General features: G+C 41.0%; 2 protein-coding genes across 4 annotated transcripts in view; one reads left to right on the forward strand and one right to left on the reverse strand.

The window, feature by feature from the left end:
- Window positions 1–20,186, forward strand: part of AKT3 (AKT serine/threonine kinase 3) — a 234,215-nt gene that overhangs the window by 195,148 nt on the left and 18,881 nt on the right. Inside the window, exons 10-11 of the mRNA XM_048485177.1 lie at window positions 4,492–4,706; window positions 10,025–10,112. Coding sequence (XP_048341134.1) covers window positions 4,492–4,706; window positions 10,025–10,112 — 303 coding nt within the window. The remainder of the gene's footprint in view (window positions 1–4,491; window positions 4,707–10,024; window positions 10,113–20,186) is intronic.
- The window catches only part of SDCCAG8 (SHH signaling and ciliogenesis regulator SDCCAG8), a 157,521-nt gene continuing 147,746 nt past the window's right edge, over window positions 10,412–20,186 (reverse strand). For 2 of the 3 annotated variants that reach the window (XR_007243548.1, XM_048485120.1), the window contains one exon: window positions 18,793–19,300. The gene's annotated coding sequence lies outside the window, so the exon portion shown is untranslated. Of the gene's footprint in view, window positions 10,870–18,792; window positions 19,301–20,186 lie in introns of those variants that run through there. The other variant, XR_007243549.1, reaches the window with a different exon arrangement.

Below are 20,186 nucleotides of genomic sequence, written 5' to 3' on the forward strand. Positions count from 1 at the left end.
TAGCGGCTGTATTTTAAATGGTTCATTCCATTACATATATCTACTTCATTAATATAATTGTGTACAATGGTCAATTAACGCTATAAGAAAGGCATAGCATCTTGTTTATTTTCTTGATTTATACTCCACTTTGCTCCCGCAAGCAGCTGGCATGTTCTCTCGCCTCCATTTTTTCCTCACAACCACCCTGTGAGGTGGGTGAGGTTGGAAGTGTGTGACTGGTCCAAGGCCACTCAAAAACTTAGTCAGAGTGGAGATTCAAATCTCGGTCTCGTAGACCCTAGTCTGACACAAACCATTGCACCGCTCTGGCTCTATTGACAAAGATTACTTTTATGCCAAATTCAGATGGGGGAAAAATATGTAAAGTAAACTGACCATTTTAAAAATACCTGATAACGGCTTAGGTATAGATCAATCCAGTTTTCTGGAGAGTGTGATGCTGCTGAAATCTTTTAGTTGTGCAAAGAGTCCCTCCTATGAGCAATATAGAAGTGGGCATGTTTGTATGCAAAAACAAAAAAAAGATTCTGCAGTATTGTTTGAATTAGAATCCATTAAATTGAAGGATCTAGGATCTCAAGCTTATCCATGTTACACTGGCCCTTAAAGTTCTCTCATTTCCACCCTTTAAGCATTTATTAAAAATAAAATTCTATGTTTTGAATATTTTTTTTTAATTTGAAAGATTTCTATGTTTTATATTCATTGAGAATCATAGCAAACTGTTATATTTGGATTTTGGCTCCACTGTTAAACACTACTGGCTCAGTCCTCCAATTGTAAAACAGTTTGAAAATCAAATGTACCTTGCATGCAAGACCCAACCAAATTAAAAGTGTTAAATATGTTTTTGGCAGTTCACTTTTATTGTGCCCAGTCCTCAAATGTATGAGCAGATAATCATCTGAATGTTAGTTATTTTTCACATGCTTGTGTGATCATACAAAAAGTACATGCTAAAAAGAAGCAGATGGTGACAGATGGGGAAGGTTGAATAAGGTGGTTTTGGAAACCTAGAAAAATGCACTTCTGTAATAGTGTAAAAATAAAAAAAAATGTATTTGGTTGCCAAGTCAGAGCTAACAAAACAAGATCTGGAAATGAAACCTTGACTGTAGATGAAAATTTATTTTATAGTATTTGCTTGTATGTGAAAAATAAATAAAATGAATCCTAATAAAATGCTTGCTTGATAGAGAAAAATTACATTACAAAATAATTTAATTCTAATCAAATGCTTGCTTTATTGAGAACATTACATAATATCTTACAGTGTTTAGTATATCTACATACTACATAATGAATAAATGGACTGCAATTCCATGCATATTTTCTTCAGTTCTCAGAAAAGATGCAGAGGATCAATTACAGTAAAAAATTATCCTGTGGAAAGTATTTAATTTGGTTTTCTTTGTTGACGTGAAAAACTTTGTAACTAGGGATATTGGTTTTATTCATCACAAAACACAAAATACTTTGGAAGATGATTGAAATAAAATTTACAACATACTTTATATTTGTAGATGTCCAAAACTTTACATCTTCTCTTAGTGATTTCATTTATTTTAGATTCATAAAACAGCCCCACATCCCCCCCACACGCAAAATAACAGTTTTGCTGAAGAATGTTTATTATGATACATCTGCAAGCACAGATCAGGCCTCACTAGAGAGACATTCTAACTTGTTCTCATGGAACAGGGATAGACTTACTGAGAGAAAGCGGCTAAATTAGAATGGCCACTGGCAAAGACTGAATGGAGCTTTGTTGCTCTTCAGAGGTTTTTTTAATTGTACTGGACGAGTGCCTGGGCAGCCAAAGATGCCCGTATTAAAAAATTAGAACTACAAAACTGGTTAGTCTAATTCATCACTTGAGTAAAACCTTCTGATCAATAAAAACTGCCCTTAAATAATCAACATTTTTTGAAAAAATATTATTTTTAATACAAGTAGTTGATTATGACACATTTCCCCTTCCTACAGGATGGAATTTTCATCTAAGGTGGTGCTTGTTGTGATGTATACATGAAACAAATAATAAAAAAGAAAGGACACCTTTTTCTTAGTCCTTTTCGTTTTATTCATTTACAAATGTGTGAAAATTTAATCCACTTACAATGCAATCCTAAACTGAGTTATACCGTTGTAAAACCATTGAAGTCAAGGACTTCAAAGGAGTGTGTTGTAAATCTCTTGCAATTTAGCAGCTAAGCTTTATTTACTCAGAATCCAGACATCATTAAAATGAAAATTTAAGCACTCATAAAATGGTATAGATAAGACATGGGGAATTCTATTGCTCCTCCCTAACAGAATCACAGAAATTAACATTAGATGTCTTTTACACCTATGTAATCTCATACTACACATTAATCCCATTAGCAATGAATTATTTGAAGGAAGCATTATATCTTCCTTCAAAAAACAAAAAGATACTGGAGCATTTGAATACTGAATCATTAAAATGAATACTGAAATTATAGGCCAGTCAGTTTGACATCTGTTCCTGGTAAATTAGTAGAATCTATCATTAAAGATAAAGTTATAAAACATGTAGAAAAGCAAGACCCGCTGAGGAAGAGTCAGCATGGCTTTTGCAGAGGCAAGTCCTGTCTTACAAACTTACTAGAGTTCTTTGAGGGTGTAAACAGGCATGTGGATAAGGGGGAACCAGTGGACATTGTCTACTTGGATTTCCAAAAGGCTTTTGACAAAGTTCCTCACCAGAGACTGTTGAGAAAACTCAGCAATCAAGGAATAAGAGAGGAAGTCCTCCTATGAATTAAAAACTGGTTGAGAAACAGGAAGCAAAGGGTGGGTGTAAATGGGAAGTTCTCACAATGGAGAGATGTAGGGAGTGGTGTCCCCCAAGGATCTGTGTTGGGACCAGTGCTCTTTAACCTATTCCTACATGAGTTGGAAGTAGGGGTGGGTAGCGTGGTGGCCAACTTTATGGATGATACCAAATTATGTAGGATGGGGAGAACCACAAAGGATTGTGAAGAGCTTCAAGCAGACCTTTATAAATTAGGTGAGTGGGCTAAGAAATGGCAAATGCAGTTCAATGTAGCAAAATGTAAAGTGATGCACATAGGGGCAAAAAATCCAAACTGCACATCCACGCTACAGGGGTCAGTGCTATCAGTCACAGACCAGGAAAGGGATTTGGGCGTCTTAGTTGATCATTCCATGGGAATATCAACTCAATGCTGTGCAAAAGGCAGCTGTGCAAAAGGCAAACTCTATGCTGGGGATCATTAGGTAAGGAATTGATAATAAAACTGCAAAGATTGTCATGCCGTTATATAAAGCAGTAGTGCAACCGCACTTGGAGTCCTGTTCTGGTCACCACATCTCAAAAAAGATATTGAAGAGATAGAAAAAGTGCAGAGAAGGGCAACGAGGATGATTAAGGGATTGGAGCACCTTCCTTATGAGGAGAGGCTGCAGCGTTGGAACTCTTTAGTTTGGAGAGGGGATGTCTGAAGGGAGATATAATTGAATATAAAATTATTCATGGGGTAGAAAATGTTGACAGAGAGAAATTTTTCTCTCTTTCTCGCAATACTAGAACCAGGGGGCATACATTGAAAATGCTGGGGGGAAGAATTAGGACTAATAAAAGGAAACACTTCTTCACACATTATGTGATTGGTGTTTGGAATATGCTGCCACAGGAGGTGGTGATGGCCACTAACCTGGATAGCTTTAAAAGTGGCTTGGGCAGATTTATGGAGGAGAAGTCGATCTATGGCTACCAATGTTGATCCTCCTTGATCTGAGGTTGCAAATGCCTTAGCAGACCAGGTGCTCAGGAGCAGCAGCAGCAGAAGGCCATTGCTTTCACATCCTACATGTGTGCTCCCAAAGGCATCTGGTGGGCCACCGAGTAGCAGAGTGCTGGACGAGATGGTCTCTGGTCTGATCCAGCAGGCTCTTTCTTATGTTCTTATTATTTCTGGCTAGCACAAATATTGAGCTCAGTTCAATATTAGTGCAAAAACAACAACAGCAATATCCCGCTGAACTCAATATCAGTCTTTTTTTCTGCCTCCATCAGTGCATTGGTGCTTGTGCAGATGTTGGCTGGGGTAACACAGAAAATATGCGCATGGTTTCCTATATTCTTATCCAGACTGCTCCCCATAAACTATGCAAATTGTGTGTAGTCTTTATCATGACTACTTTGTGTGGTGCAGAGACTGAAGGCTGGATGGGCACAGTTCGATCTACTCCCTCCAAGGCCACTGTATGCTCATGTGCTTGTCATGGAAAACAGTCAGAGAAAACAGTGCTTTATGATTCCACTAAGACTTTTTTCATGTGGGGATTATGCCTATATTCAACCAAACTGAATCCTTGATCTTGTGCTTAGGGAGAAAATGAACAAAAAGCTTAATAAAGCTTAGAGAGACATAGTAAAGTTATTTCTGAAGCAATGAGGACATCCATAACAAATGTTGGTAATTTTTGTTACTTTTTTAGGTTTTGGAAGATAATGATTATGGTCGTGCAGTGGACTGGTGGGGACTTGGAGTTGTCATGTATGAAATGATGTGTGGCAGATTGCCATTCTACAACCAGGATCATGAAAAACTTTTTGAACTAATACTAATGGAGGATATAAAATTTCCTCGAACTCTCTCATCTGATGCAAAATCATTGCTTTCAGGTCTCCTGATAAAAGATCCAAATAAACGGTAAGTTTGGAAAGACATTTTAAAAAATCTTAATTGGTCTGAAAGTTACAAACTAAATGTCTGTATATGTGAAAGAATGGATAATTCCTGAGTCACATAATTCCCTACCAGAATGCAAAGATTTTTCTGTTTTCTCCAATTTCACAGTGCAAAAAAAGATTGTAAGGTGTTGACTGCTCACTGTAGAAACTTGTTCTTAGTTTTCAAATTATATGAAATTATTATAAAAAATTCCAGACATTTTCTCCTGACACATTTAATTATTTGAAGTATCTATACATTGCCTAGTTAGCATAGTGGTCTCCAGTAAAAAACAATTAAAGCAGTAATGCAAGCAATAAAACAATAAATTAATAATACCAACAAAAAACGTCAGTAAAACATTTACAGTGCAATTCCAAGAAGAGTTGCTCCAGTTTGAGCCAATTGAAGTGAATGGGCTTAGACTGGAGCAAGCCTCTTTAGGGCTTTGCTGTTATATTGCAGTGCCCACTGTAATAAAATCAATGAACAAGAGGAGAAAAAGCAAGAAAATCCATTAAAATTAAAAAATGTTTTTGCCTGTTGCCTGAAGCTTTGCAAACATGGTATCAGAGAAATCATTTTAAGCACATAGTTCTATAGCAGGGGTAGGGAACCTGCGGCTCTCCAGATGTTCAGGAACTACAATTCCCATCAGCCTCTGTCAGCATGGCCAATTGGCCATGCTGGTAGGGGCTGATGGGAATTGTAGTTCCTGAACATCTGGAGAGCCGCAGGTTCCCTACCCCTGTTCTATAGTATATACATCACAACAAAATAATTTTGTTTGTTTATATGGGACATACAGCCAGAAGATTCTAAGAATTGCTCATAATGATAAAAAATAGATATCCAAAAACCACTCCCAAGACTCAATAAATCAATATAAAAATGTTTGATTGTAATGAAGCCAAAATGTCATTCATCCAAACACACTTGAGAGGGAGGGACTAACTAGGTTATTTAAATGACTGATCTACACCATAAACTGTTAGCATATTAAGGGCAGGATGTGCTAAATAGTCCACAGTTACCATTGTTTGGGCCACTCCACTCAGGTTCCAGACACTCTGGCTTTATCTTTGCTTTCACATAAATTTTGACAAAAAATTTTAAGCAGTCTCTCCCTTCTTGTGTGTAACACATTGACAGCTAAGGGTTTGGTAACACTGCCCAACTCGTTCTTGCTCACTTCACAAGGTGGCAGTGAGCCTCTGAATATTAACATGATCCCTGGCTGCTTGAGACTTCAGAGGTAATAACTATAATTTTACAGCTGAAACTGTCAGTAAAGAAGGTGTAACTGCAACTAGTTGTTGCTTCTCAAGGAAGGTCTGCAGCTGGCACACAGAAGTTGACTGACGATGCATCAAGTCACAGGGTAGATTTATACCTCTGGCTATTGGTCTAATGGTACCACCAAGTTATTTTAGGGGAATGCAACCTGATTCAGAGCAGACTGATCTTTAAACTAATCTGTATTACTGAATATGAGTACCTCAGACTTACCATTATCAAGGAACCATTTGTTAGCCCTCCTCCAGCCATTTATTGATTCCAGACATTTTAAGGACATAAATTGTCTCACTTGACTGTGTTAAAAGGAGAAAAGGAGTTGTGTGCCATTTAGACTCATCACTCCAAATCTTCCAGCAGTTTGTGTAGATATTGAACAGCGAGGATTTCACTATGTTCCCCCTGAAAAGAAGTATTTATCACATTGTGGACCCAAACTAACAGTCTTCTCCAGTTAGATGTGGTAAACCATGAGGAGGAACAAGTGAGGAGTGCTAATGTAATAAAGCATAGTCCTCCAACCTCTCCAAGAGGGAACACCCTCAAATTTCAGTAATCAAAATTTATCTGGGCAATTTCACTTAGGCTGGGCTTCTTGGATAACATTCTGCAGTTGGTATAGGCAGTAGTGGGATCCAACTCATGATGTGACTTCTGTAAGTGATTTATCTGTGAAGCATATAGCAAACAAATTGCTTACAGATTCTTTCCTGTCATTGCTGCTACTGATTTCATCTCAGTGGCAGCAGGGGAAGCAGAGGCTAGGGGAAATGGAGCCCAGTGCAAAATCAGAGTTTTGTTGCTCCCCATGTTTGTTTTTTTTGTATTTTTAGTGTTTTTCAGTTTTTGGCCTGCAGGGGGCATATTTTTTAGGCTAGCAGCACCAAAATTTCAGGGTATCTGAAATTTTGATGATACCTCCCAAGTTTGGTGAGGTTTGGTTCAGGGGGTCCAAAGTTATGGACCCTCAAAATGGTAGCCCTATCTACTATTAGCTCCCATTGGAAACAATGGGGAATGGAGCACCTTCTTTGGGGGTCCATAACTTTGGACCCCCTGAACTAAACTTCATCAAACTTGGCTGGTATCAGCAGGAGACAATCCATATAATACCACCTAAGTTTAGTGAAGTTTGGTTCAGGAGGTCCAAAGTTATGGACCCTCAAAAGGTAGCCCCATCTACTATTAGCTCCCATTGGAAACAATGGGGAATGGGGCACCTTATTTGGGGGTCCATAACTTTAGACCCCCTGAACTAAACTTCACCAAACTTGGCTGGTATCAGCAGGAGTGTTGCCGGATGATATCCTGAAATTCTGGTGCCACTATCCTAAAAACTGCGCCCCTTGCTGGCTGACAAAGTAAGAACACAAAAAATATCAAAAATACATTTTGCTGCCCCCCAGGGGCACGCCCGGTGCGACGCGCACCCCCCTGCCCCATGGTAGCTACGGCACAGAGGGGAAGACCTGGAGTGGGAAGGAGGGAGCTTCAGATGGCCTCATCACAGCCCACAGATGTTCTAGCTGACTGATTCCATCTTCCTTCCCACTTTCCCTACATTGCCACAGTCTGAATCTCAGGCCCTTTCCGCCCTGGCCGTATACAGTGCCCTAGGGACAGCAAAAACACCTTCCCTAGGGAGCTGTTCGCATGGGGTCACAGCTGCTTCGCAGCCTCGCCGCCCTCGCTCCTCCCCAGTGGTGCGAAACCGCCATTTCCCCACCTCGCTCCCTGAGCGAGCTTTTTGGAAAATGGCGGCTTTCAGCCGCTGCCGTGCGAACAGCAGCAGCTGGAAGGCGCCATCCCTCCCCCCTTTCTCGAGCAACTGATTTTCCCTGTGACTTTCCGGTGCATCACTGAGGCCTGGGGACACGCCCCCCTGCCCTGCTACTCCAGAGCAGTCGCGCAGGGCAGGGGACGTGTCCCCTGGCCTCGGCGATGTGCCGGACAATTGCAGGGAAGATACGTCGATCAGGTGACAGCGCTCTGCGGCGCCATCTTCCCTGTCGTTCCCGGGACCGTTCATGCGAACAGTCCTGGGGGGTTGGGTCGGCATCATGTACACTGACCCAATCCCCAGCGTGGCCATGCGGAAGCAGCCTCAGATTATTCCAGTAGATCTTTTTCTTGGACTTTATAGGTAGGTGGGAGCAGAAGATAGGTAGGCGGGAGCAGAAGAGGCTAAATGGAGACTGAATGTGGGAATAATAAGCTTCTGTAGAAAAAGATAGTCCAAAAGGGCAAAATGTCACATGAGTCCCAAACTGGACTTTGTTCATTCATTATGCTTACATTAAGGTTGCTTCCAAGAGCTGGACAACAATTAAAATTCATCATAAAGATACAAGCACAAAATATTAGAGTATTTATCTGGCAACATCTTCCAGCCTTGTAACTGACACTAAGCTGGTAGTTCAGACTCTTGCTTTTAGAACAAGGAGGCAAAAAGAGCTGCAGGTGGATTTAGATGTCCTTTGCCTATCCCTCCAGATGTTTTCCTTCTGATTAACATGATTAGAAAGGTGCATGTGAGGCATGGTATACTGTGGGTTAAAAAGAATAGGGTCCATGGGAGAGGGTTCCAACGAGCAGGGGCTGATTTTTTCCCACCTCTTTTTTTTTCCCACCCATGAATGCTATTAATGACTGTAGAAGATGGATAGCATAATTTCTACCAAAGGGAAAGTGAATGCAGGCATGTGAATGAAGAAAGGCAACTGGAAACCATACTTTTTCAAAGGAAGGATGGACAATAAAATTGCAAACAAAAATATTGGGTATACTTTAGACTCTATGTTCTAGTTGGTACCGTTGTAAATGGAGAAGGGCTCTGACAGATAGAATCACTGAGGCATATTCACAACACTCTTCATATGAAAATCTTTCTCTCAATATTCTTAGTGCAAGGCAGTATAAAAGTACACTTTTCGTACTTATGAATCTTTGCTGTGTCAAATACATACTTAGCATTTCCCAGCAGAATACAAGCATTGTAAATAACTTTAAAATGTTCTAAATGAGACCTAGTATCTAAACGTCCAGACAACCTGCTAATTCAGAGCAAGGTTTAAGAGTATAATTGGAACATATATGATCCACAAACCTTGCTGAAGCTGATTTGATCTGTTTGTGGTAAGTTCTTGTATGAAACTCCCCCAGTATATCCCATAAGCTGTCATCTCATGATGGAAACAAGGCAAGTTACAAAAGTGACATCTCATGATGGATCAACACAAGTTTCAAAAGTAGTATATGAATCAGTACAAAGTCATGATTTGGATCCTGCCATAAATTTCTGCTAAAGGAAGGGATGTGATTTTTGCTGATTCCCCCTCCTAGCTCTCTACTCATGCTGTTTCTGGGTGTCCCCTTTCTCCTATGAGCAGCAGTTTGGGGGTTATTTTGGGCTGCAATAGTTGGGGGAAGACATTCCTATTCTGTTGACAGAAACATCTTCTATTTCTAAAGATTTATCTCAAAATCCAAGCCAGTGGTAGTGAAATGTACAGTGAAGTGTATAAAGAACCAGTGTGCTATAATGGTTAAGAGCCGTAGACTCTAATCTGGAGAACACAGTTTGCTTCCCCACTCCTCCACATAAAGCCTGCTGGGTGACCTTGGGCTAGTCACAGTTCTCTCTTGACGTCTCAGCCCACCTACCTCACAAAGATGCCTATTGTATGGCGGTGGGCGGGGAAAGGGAAAGAGATTGTAAGCTGCTTTGAAACTCCTTATGGTTCAGAAAACGTGAGGAATAAAAATCAACTCTTTTCAGGATTTTGGGGGGGGGGGTAAAAAAATAATTGAGTTTCAATTTGACGCATACAAATGAAACAATCAAATAGTGTAACTGTCCAATGCCACGCCATACTCATACAGTACTTTTTGTTTTTTAGTATTTAATGAATATTTTATCCTAATATTTCTGGAGAAAAACTACATTCTGTTTTTTCATGTTTACTAACAAGACTTATGTAATGTACACATTTCCTCAATAGACTTGGTGGAGGACCAGATGATGCTAAAGAAATTATGAGACACAGTTTCTTTGTTGGAGTAAACTGGCAAGATGTATATGATAAAAAGGTAGGTTTCTATGGGAGGGCAACAAATGGTTATCAGTTGTGATTTTTAAACACACACACACACCCCATTATCCTAAAATATACCAGTATTTTTATTGGTCACCTAACTGGCAAAGACCCAGGAGATAATCCACTCAAAATTAAGCACTTTTAGACCACAGTTTCAATGAAAGAGTTTAGAATGTGCTTGAAGGTTTCATGTTATCTCAACAAGTCCCCAATTTTGGTTAGATCTAAGACATGTTTTTCAACAATTGTTATCTCACGAAAGATTTCTTTTCAAATAGACTATTTCCCTGATGCATATCTTTAAGGACCAAAGCATACAAGACGCTAGGAGTTCTGTGACAAGTTTTTTAAAAAAAACACCTTTACTTGCTTCTGGTGTTTGATTTGGATTGGGACCACAGTAAAGTGACCGGGGATTTGCCAAGTTCACCTCTCTGAACCTCAGGGAATCAGAAAGTTACTGGGCCAACCCAGGTCTTCTGCCTCTACACTTTCAACAAGACTCTTCTTCCTGCATTCCTCACTGTTTCCTCAGAGTATTGCTACCACATCAAACCAGTTTTAAAAGCTTTTAGCCCATGGGGTTGTGCACAATCTCCTCTCTGTTTGGGGTCTCTGAGAGATGACTTTCTGGGTCTTGTAACATGAGTCTCTGGATCACTCTCACTCTTCTTTCTCTATTTTTCCTCACATTTTAAACATGAACCAGATGGGGCTTAACATGGTTCAAGAGAGCAGATTGACAGCATCTACAATGAAAAGTTTATTACGTAAATTAAAAGCACACACTGAATAGACAAACACAACAGTCTGGGAAGAAAGAGAAGCAGGAATATGTATATAATTAATTCGTAACTATTTCATAAGAATGTAATAAGAGGCTGTTCTTTAAGTTGACATCAGTTAGGCTCATTTAGTTCCTTGGTTCCAGTATTCAGAAATCATCCTTGCTTTCTCAGGACCATGTGCTCATAGATCCTGTCTTGAGATGCTATAATGGACACCTTCGTCCTTTTGACTGTGTATAAAATGGCTCGGGCGTAACGAGGAAAACTGGAACCCTGGGCAAAACCTGAATTTGATGCCCCCCTTGGGCAGTGGAAGGAGGTGGAGCTCCCCGTCCTCCTCCCCTGGGGGCTTGTGGCTTCCCCCTTCCCTGCCGGCTGAACTTTGGCGCCCCCCTTACCGGCAAAAGGGCATGAGATGCGGGGGGTGGTGGGGCGATGGTGGGCAGTGGTGGCATCCAGGGGAGAGCGGCATGGTCGGTGGGTCGGCCAGGTGCATGTGCACCCCTGACTGCTAGTCCTGCCATCCCACAAAGATCCATCTGAGGACACAGCAGGGCTGACAAGAGGCGGAGTACAGGCAGCAAGGCTTGGCAGTTTGTCTCGGCTCGATCCGTGGATCAGGCTGAGCTGAGCCGGTTCGAAAGCGCTTGGAGGGCAAGGGCCTGAACCTGCCCCTTCCGAACTCTACGCGATCCAAACTTGCGGTAACATCCGAGATTTTCGGATGTGTTTTTATTTTTTGGTGTTTTTTCGCATTTCGGCCTTCAGGGGGCATATTTTTAGAGATATTGGCACCAAAATTTCAGGGTATCATTGCTCCAGCACATGAAGCCTGCTGGGTTCCACAAAAACAGCATTTTTAAAGCTAGTGACACCAACATTTCAGGGTATCTTCAGGAGACCGCCTTATGACACCCCCCAAGTTTGGTGAAATTTGGTTCAGGGGGGCCAAAGTTAATGGACTCCCAAAAGGGGTGCCCCATCCCCCATTGTTTCCAATGGGAGCTAATAGAAGATAGCAGCTGCCCCTTTGCGGGTCCATAACTTTAGCCCCCCTGAACCAAACTTCACCAAACTTAGGGGGGTGTAATCAGGACAGTCTCCTGAGATACCCTGAAGGTCCTGTGACTGTGCCTTCAGAAATGTGCACCCCACAGGCTACACCAGAAATTCCCCACTGACATCAATGGAAAAAAATCAATGCAGAAGTAAGATTTTGGGGCATATTTCTGGGGGTGCCTGTCAGGGGTGCAATTGTTAAGCTAGTGACACCAAAATTTCAGGGTATCCTCAGGAGACTGTCCTGATGACACCCCCAAGTTTGGTGAAACTTGGTTCAGGGGGGACAAAGTTATGGACCTTCAAAGGTGCAGCCCCCGTCTTCTTAGCTCCTATTGGAAACAATGGGAGATAGGGGCAACCCATTTGGGGGTCCATAACTTTGGACCCCCTGAACCAAACTGCACCAAACTTGGGAGGCATCATCAGGACAGCCTCCTTATGATTCCCTGAATTTTGGTGCTGATATCTCTAAAAATGCGTCCCTGCAGGCCAAAATGTGAAAAAACACCAAAAATAAAAATGCGGGAGCATGCTCTGCAAAATTCATGAGCCCTGGGCAGCTGCCCATATTGCCCAATGGACATTACGCCACTGCTTCTCCAGCAAGTTTTATTTTCTGCCTTCTTCCATTCCCCCATTCAGCACACTCTTTTTCTCTTGTCTGCTAGAAGCTCCACTTTCATGCTAGCTTCCTGAGGTTCAATAGCGTAGATGTGACTCAGGGTTGCTCATGTCCTCCTCCTCTTCTTGATGTCACATGCATTGTAATAGCACTCAACGGCTTAGCACAGGGGAGGTGATTCCTACTCACTTCATTTTCCAACTTTCCTCCTGCCAAAATTGGAATTCTAACCCCATATTACACAAGAGTTCTAACTTTGGCACTAATCCTGGGGTGGAAGGCATTTCACCATGCTTGGCAACTGGAGAATGGGCATTAAGCATTCTTTCTTGAGTCATTTGTCTGACCTGAAATGGCTTAAGGGAGCCACTGTTTGCCCTCTTGGAGTATCTGTATCCCAAGGCTTAACCTCCTCTTCCTTTCCAGTAGGCCAGTGATGGCGAACCTATGGCACAGGTGCCAGAGGTGGCACTCGGAGCCCTTTCTGTGGGCATGCACACACAGAGTTCATCATGTGGGGGGTGGAAAATCACACACACCCCCACACACACATCTAGGCTGGGCTGGCCCACTGAGCACGACATGCGCGCACTGTGGTGAGCAGGGAGGACTCGGCTGGCAGGCCTGGTGCCTGTGCTCCAGGTGGCTGCTGCCTCGCAGGAGTGGGGGCACAGTGAGTGGAGGCAGGAGAAGCCAGAGAGGCACAGAGCCATGCATGCCAACTCTGCTGGGAGGTTGGCTACAGGCAGGCTGGCCCCTGCTCGAGCGGGTGGGGCGGAGGAAGAGGGAGTCAACCAGTTTTTTCTAAACTAAAACCTCATCATTCAGGTTAAATTGTCGGGTTGGCACTTTGTGATAAATAAGTGGGGTTTGGGTTGCAATTTGGGCACTCGGTCTCAAAAAGGTTCGCCATCACTGCAGTAGGCTATGGTCCCAGTCAGAATTGGGCAGAAGTATAACTGATAACTGCATTTTTAGAATACAGATGCTAACAGTTCCAATCATGACTATTGCAGCATCTCATCTGTTTTGTCCCTTTTTTCATATGGCACTGCACTCGCACACTGGTTCTGAATGTAAAGTTATCTAGCCTGATCTACCAGCTATTTAGGATTAGGCATGGGGGAGTGAATTTTCATCTTTCCTTTTTGTCCTGTTCCTTTAAAAAAGAAGTTGAAGTAGCTGAATTTGCATGCACCCCCCCCCCCCCATTTATTTCAGTCTATTGGTCAAGAAATATTTGGGCCCATGTTTGTTAAACTGAAGTTAATTTATGTGCACTAATTTTTTGAATTAACTTTCAGTCAATTTCTAATATGGTGAAAAACATGAACTAATTTTTTTCAGATCCAAAGTATTTTCATTGTTTATTTCTTATATTGTTTTAAAGTTAAAAATCCTTATTATTTCCTTTCTTCTGAAATGAAGTAAATTACCCAACATGCATTTTTACAAACGTACACTTTTAACTTTAGTTCTTTTGTAATTGTAGTACATCTGGTGCCACAGTTGCACGATAGCTACACAGAAAATATGGAATGTCGGTGATATTGAAATTTGACTTTTAAATTCTGTAAGGATAGTTCCTGAAATTTAGTTCACTATTTAGATTAAATCCAAGTACTTTTCTATAAAACTAATTTATTGCAGTCACAACTGCAGCTTACCCTTCTAGGCTAAGAGTTCCAATCATTAATATTTAAGCATCTTATCTGTTTTGGCCCTGTGTGAATAGGTCCTTTCACTAGCACCTCCCCCCTCCCCTCACATCTGTGTGGGTCATATTCCATATTGCATTTTGTCCTGCCCTAAGCTGTCTTCATTCTTGCCCAATAAGTTTACATCTCTTAGAATCCCATCCCATTAGTTCAAGAAATATGTGCACCATTCTAGAGAAGCCTCCAGTCTTAAAGATGATGACTCTCAAGCCTGCCTTAAATTGATGAATAACAATCTATTTCATATTAAACTTAAATACTTATTGGCTTTGGTGTTCATAATGTCAGCCAATAAAAGTAAAATGATTCCTACTGCTCTGAGGAAGTTAAAATTCAAGTAATCCAAGCCTGTCTAGCTTCTCTTACCCTAGATTTTCAAAGAATAAGCAGTAGGTTGGATACTTTCTGTGAATAAAGTTGTGCACAAACAGATTTTTTTCTTGAAGTAATCAGCTGACATGATCTTTTACATTTAACATTTATATTTCAAGTAGATACTTCTATTAATTCCTCTTTGCATGTTGAAGACAAGATGTGGGGAGTAGTTTTAAAATGAAATGTTTAGCCTATGTTAGAATGTGAAAGTGTGCTTCCTGCAGATTAGATCCCAGGGAACGCTTCCACGCATCCCACTCATCCTAACCAGCCTTTGCATTGAGTCAATTTGACTATGTTGAATTGTCTTGTGTTTCACATGTGCAAGACATAGTGCAAGATACATTTCAGCAGCTACCCTCCAATAGTGACCTTTGATCATATTAACTGGCACATCCAAATTGGAGTATAATGACTGCATCAAATAGCCTTTTGCTTTGAATTTGTGGTGTCAGCAACACAGATCAGAAAAGAAAAATCAGTGCCTGATTTCTGACTTCCTGTAGCTCTTGCACAACGTCTTGTGAAAGTGCACTTTTGCAATGTAAAGCTTCTTATGTAAAACTTCTCTTCAGCTATTACATGGTATGGCCCAATCCTTTGTATGATATCGAGGTTGCTTTCCAAGTTCCATTGATTTCAAAAAAACTATTTGCCCTACTTCAATAACAGATTTCCTGTCCAAGTGTTTTATTTTTCATGTTGACAAAGATCTTGAAAGAAAATTTGTTTTGATGGGTGTCTTGAATGCAATTAAGCAATGAAATTTATAAAATGAAATTTATAAACATAAATAGCATAAATAAATAGCATAAAACACACAGTTCAGGTTTTTTGTATGCATTTTTGTGAACGTTGATAAAAGATGGGAAGGCAGTTTTGTCTGTACTAAAGGATGTCTTGAAAATGCAGCAAAATCTAGAAAGCTAAAGCTAATTTGGATAGCTTAGGTAGAATTTCTCAAAAGCACTTTCTTAGGAGTAAATCCCATTGATTAAAATGGGAGTTACTTCCAAATAGATCTACTTATGATAATCCCCTTCATTGTCTACTGTTCATATTGTCTACTGGTCATGAAGAGGTATGCAAACTTGGCAACAAGCACAGTTCATGCACATTTTTTCTTAGCTACAGCTATATGCAATGTGTAAATACAGTCATAGTAAACTGTTGATTTCAGAGTCATCATTCAGTATGTGAAGAAACTTTTGTTAATTTTATTAGAAGCATGCGTTTGGGAATGCTGACCCCCCCCCAGCCCCCCCGGCATAATTTAAAGGAAGCAGAACAGCATATCCCAAATAATGCCTAATTTTTTTTCGATTCCTGCTGCCATGTAAAAAAAAAAAGACTGGTGTAAAATCCCCCCTCTCTCCCTCTCCCCGTTTCCTCTTCATCTTCTGATTGTCATGATTCCGCAGTCTCTGCTCTCACACATACTTAGGACCTTTCCGCACGGGCCTAGTACAGCGCCCTGGGGACAGCAAAAACGCCGTCCTCAGGGAGTTGTTCGCATGGGGGGCTCAGCTGCTTCACAGCCGCGCTGCCCTTGCGCCTCCCGAGCAGTGCAAAGCCACCGTTTTCCCACCTCGCTTCCCAAGCAAGGTTTACGGAAAATGGCGGCTTACAGCCGCTGCCGTGTGAACAGCAGCGGCTGGAAGGCACCATCCCTCCCCCCTGTGCCCGGTTGACCTACCTTCTCTGCGTATCGCGTCTGTAGCATCGCCAGCCGGTGTTCCTGGGGACACGCCCCTCTGCAGCCTGCACGACGCATTGCCGTCTCAGTAGTTTCTACTGGGACCATTCGTATGAAGCGGTACTTGGGGTTGGAGATCCAGCGTCATGTACGCCGACCCAACCCCCACCGTGGCCATGTGGAAACAGCCATAGAGTCCAGTTTCCTCAATCAAAGTTGTATTCCAGAAGTCAAGCACAAAAGTTCCAATACTCACAGCGACAAGCCCAAGGGTAAATCAAAAACACAAGTCCAGAGATTCAGGCCAAGATCAGAACACAGCAGAACACAGGCTATTCAAAGCAGGAGCCACAAGGTCAGCAACAATTTGATGTGTTACTTCCACACAGCTATGCCTTTCCAGCTGTTTATAAAGGCAACACTACTCAAAGGGCCTGTAACACTGTGCACCTGCTGGCTGCCTCAGACCTGCTCCTGCAAATACTCCTCCTCACTGTCCATGCAGGGCCTGTGCTGGGCTGCCAGGTGTGCACTTCATCTTCTGTTTTGTAGGGTCCTGCATGTTCTCCTCCTCCTCTGTTCCTGAGGCTCTGGGGATGGGGAGGTGAGCAAGCTGGCATCTGGCTTTCCACAGCTCGCTCAGAACTGGAGGGCTGTGGGGTCATTGCACTGGTGTTTGGCTGTGGGTTCATGTCTGACCCCACAGGGGCTGCTTCTCCTTATGCCACTTCTACTATTGGCTGTGGACAGGAGCCAGGGCTTCCTGCTGACTCTTCATCAGAGGAGTCCTCAATACCTTCTGGGGGTGGCAGGCAGCACACAGGTGAATGCTGGCTTGGCCCAGCTGAGCTCAGTGTTCAGCCCTGTGCTGTCTCCTTTGAAGCCCACATGGGTTCAAGAGCAGCGCAGAACTGAATGCTGGGGTCAGCTCTGTGCTGCTGCCTCCGAGATCCACTGCAGTTTGGAAATGGTGTGGATTTTTTGGGGTTCTGGTTTTATACACCCAAAAATGTTTGAATTTTTTAAAATCTGGGAAAAAAACATACTGGAATGGGGGTTGACTTTTTCCAGGTTTTTAAACAAATTCTGGGTCTAATAAACTCGAATCCACAAAATACAGAAAAAATGATGCTAATATCTATTATAATTATATAACATTTTAATATAAGGATTTCTACAAAGTTTCATCTTCTATTCTGGTTTGTGGCTTCTTGTGTCTTAGCACATTGGATGCATTATTTCTAAGCTCTTCATCAGAGCCCTTGGGGGCTAAATTCTTAGTATATGAAAGGAGAAAAGTGACAAATTTCTAACAGATCACTTAATTTTTATGTTATGATATCTTTTATACTTTCTGAAAGTCAAGTTTGATACTAAATTTCCTCTCATTATTGAACATAATAGTAAAGTGTGAAATATGATTTTTGTTCGTTAGAAGAAGTTGTAATGTCTGTAATCTTCACCACCACTAAATTTTTACTCTTCCTTAAGTTGAATATTGTACAATTTTGTACCAAGTTTTGTACAAAATTTAGGTGTTGTCTTAGCCATCTAAAATGGTCACTCATAAATGAGTGGTGCTCCTTAAATGATTAGTATATTACATTTTAATTTGATCTGTCTCACTTGATCTAAATTTGAAAGTCTTTTTCAGTTTGTCCTCTAATATTGACTTAATAATTGCACATGTCCATTATATATCTTATATATACCAAACGGCTATTCAATACGCATGAATTTGCACTAATAATCTGGATGTCATTATGCCCAGCAAACTGGGCAGCCTGCACGGTTGGGGCAAAACAGCCATCCATCCAGTCACATTTGTAAGTTATTTCTTACAAATATCTGACCCCATATTGTTCCAAAAAGAGAACAATATGATAAACTTCAGGCTATTCAAATTAAGAATTGTGGAATATTCTGCCCAGAAGGTTTCACTTTCATTTTTACTGTTTGCTCCTCCCTCCTCACATTTAGCTCCTCATGCAGATCCAATCCAGTCCAAACAATCTTGTATTCATTAAACTTCTTGAAACTTAGCACTCAAGAAGGGATTGATTCTGTGGTTGTAGATTTGTAAAAGAACAACGTTTATTTTATAACATTTTTATTGTGAAGAAGTTGCATGTTATTTCTGCAGACACATATTCAGTTTTGAGAATTGCAAAAACAAGTATGTGTGATAATATCTTCTAGATGGAAAAACTACCCAAATTATTGAAACCTCTGGGAGAGCAAGACATTGTGAATGAATTACTTTAGTTACCAAAGAATTTAAACATTGCATGAATATACCATCTCATGCTACATAATTAAAAAGTAACCATTATTTAGTAATGAATAGCCTTTGTATTATAATGTATTTTAAATAGGAAACTAAACTATCTTTAGATCATTTTTTCCTCAGAGAGCCTTTTGTTTTTAAAAAAATCCAATTTAAATTTTAAAAATCCAATTTAAATTTTTTAAATTGATTTTTACTCACCATGATTAACGACCTTCAAAATGTTATGTTGTTAACATCTTTAGTCAGGTCTGTAGACTGAGGGTTGTGGCTTCCTTGATTGACAGTTGATCTCTTGTTGGGTCATCTTCTCTGCTGCCTTCTTTTCCTCGGAAAGAAAGACCAAAGTATGATAGTCTCAGTTATTTTAGCTTCTAGGAAGAGTTCAGGAATGACTTGGTTTAGAACCCACTTTTTGGCAATCCATGATATCCTTCAGCATCCCATTTCAAATGAAGCAACTTCCTGTCATCTTTCTTCATTATCTAGCACAGTAATAGGGTGTACCATAATATGAATTATCTTGATTGCCAACAACACATCCTTGGATTTTTCTGGCTTCTTCATGACTGCCTTTCCCAGTCTCAACCTCCTTCTGATTTTTTGGTTGCATTCTCCCATTTGGTTGACGACTGAGCCAAGAAATAGAAAATATTGAACAATTTCATTGTCAGGCATTCAATAATGTGAAAAACATCTACCTGACACCCTGGAGAGCTGCAGTCAAGCTGAACCGACAGTACTGACAATGATGGACCAATGGACTGGACACAGTGTGTAACAGACTTCCCTTTGTGATACACCTCTGAAGATGCCAGTCACAGATGCAGGTGAAACGCGAGGAACAAGATCCACCAGATCACGGCCACACAGCCCAGAAAACCCACCACAGACTGTACACAAGGCTTAAGTTGATTGTTTAAAAATAAATTATTGGTTTGTATCTCCAGTTGCAATGTTGGTAATGGTGCTGTGAACAATTGGACAATTTGTATCTTTTTCCCCCCAGGTTTCAATTTGTGCTCATATCTTTGTACCAAAATGTGGGATTAGGGTAAGACACCTGCTGAGCTCATCCATCTTTAGTTTAGTGTTGCTAATCTAGAATAGACTGAAATAGACTGAAATAGTTCACGATCAGTGGATGGCCAGAAAGACAGAGGACTTGTCATGAATACTTGCATATTCTGCCCCAGGTTGGCCTTTGGTTCCAAGTGAGTTGGCTGAAACTGAATCCCCAAGTAAATTGAGATTATGATTGGTAAAATGCTATTTGATGTAGAGGCTGGGGAAATCTAGTAATGAATAAATATTTATCATTTTCTGGGGGTCTTGTGATACAGTCTTGTGATACTTCTTGAATCTATTGCTGCACATGAATTTTAAGTTGTACTACTGACTTAGCCAAAAATGCTTTTCTCTAGCTCCATTTGATTGAGAAGGCTCATGCCTGTTTTTGAGACATGGCAGCCATTATTTATACCTTTGATAACGCAAGTATGTAATATTGCAATGCAT

This window comes from Sphaerodactylus townsendi, linkage group LG01 (assembly GCF_021028975.2).
Source record: "Sphaerodactylus townsendi isolate TG3544 linkage group LG01, MPM_Stown_v2.3, whole genome shotgun sequence".
In the NCBI taxonomy this organism is placed as follows: domain Eukaryota; kingdom Metazoa; phylum Chordata; class Lepidosauria; order Squamata; family Sphaerodactylidae; genus Sphaerodactylus; species Sphaerodactylus townsendi.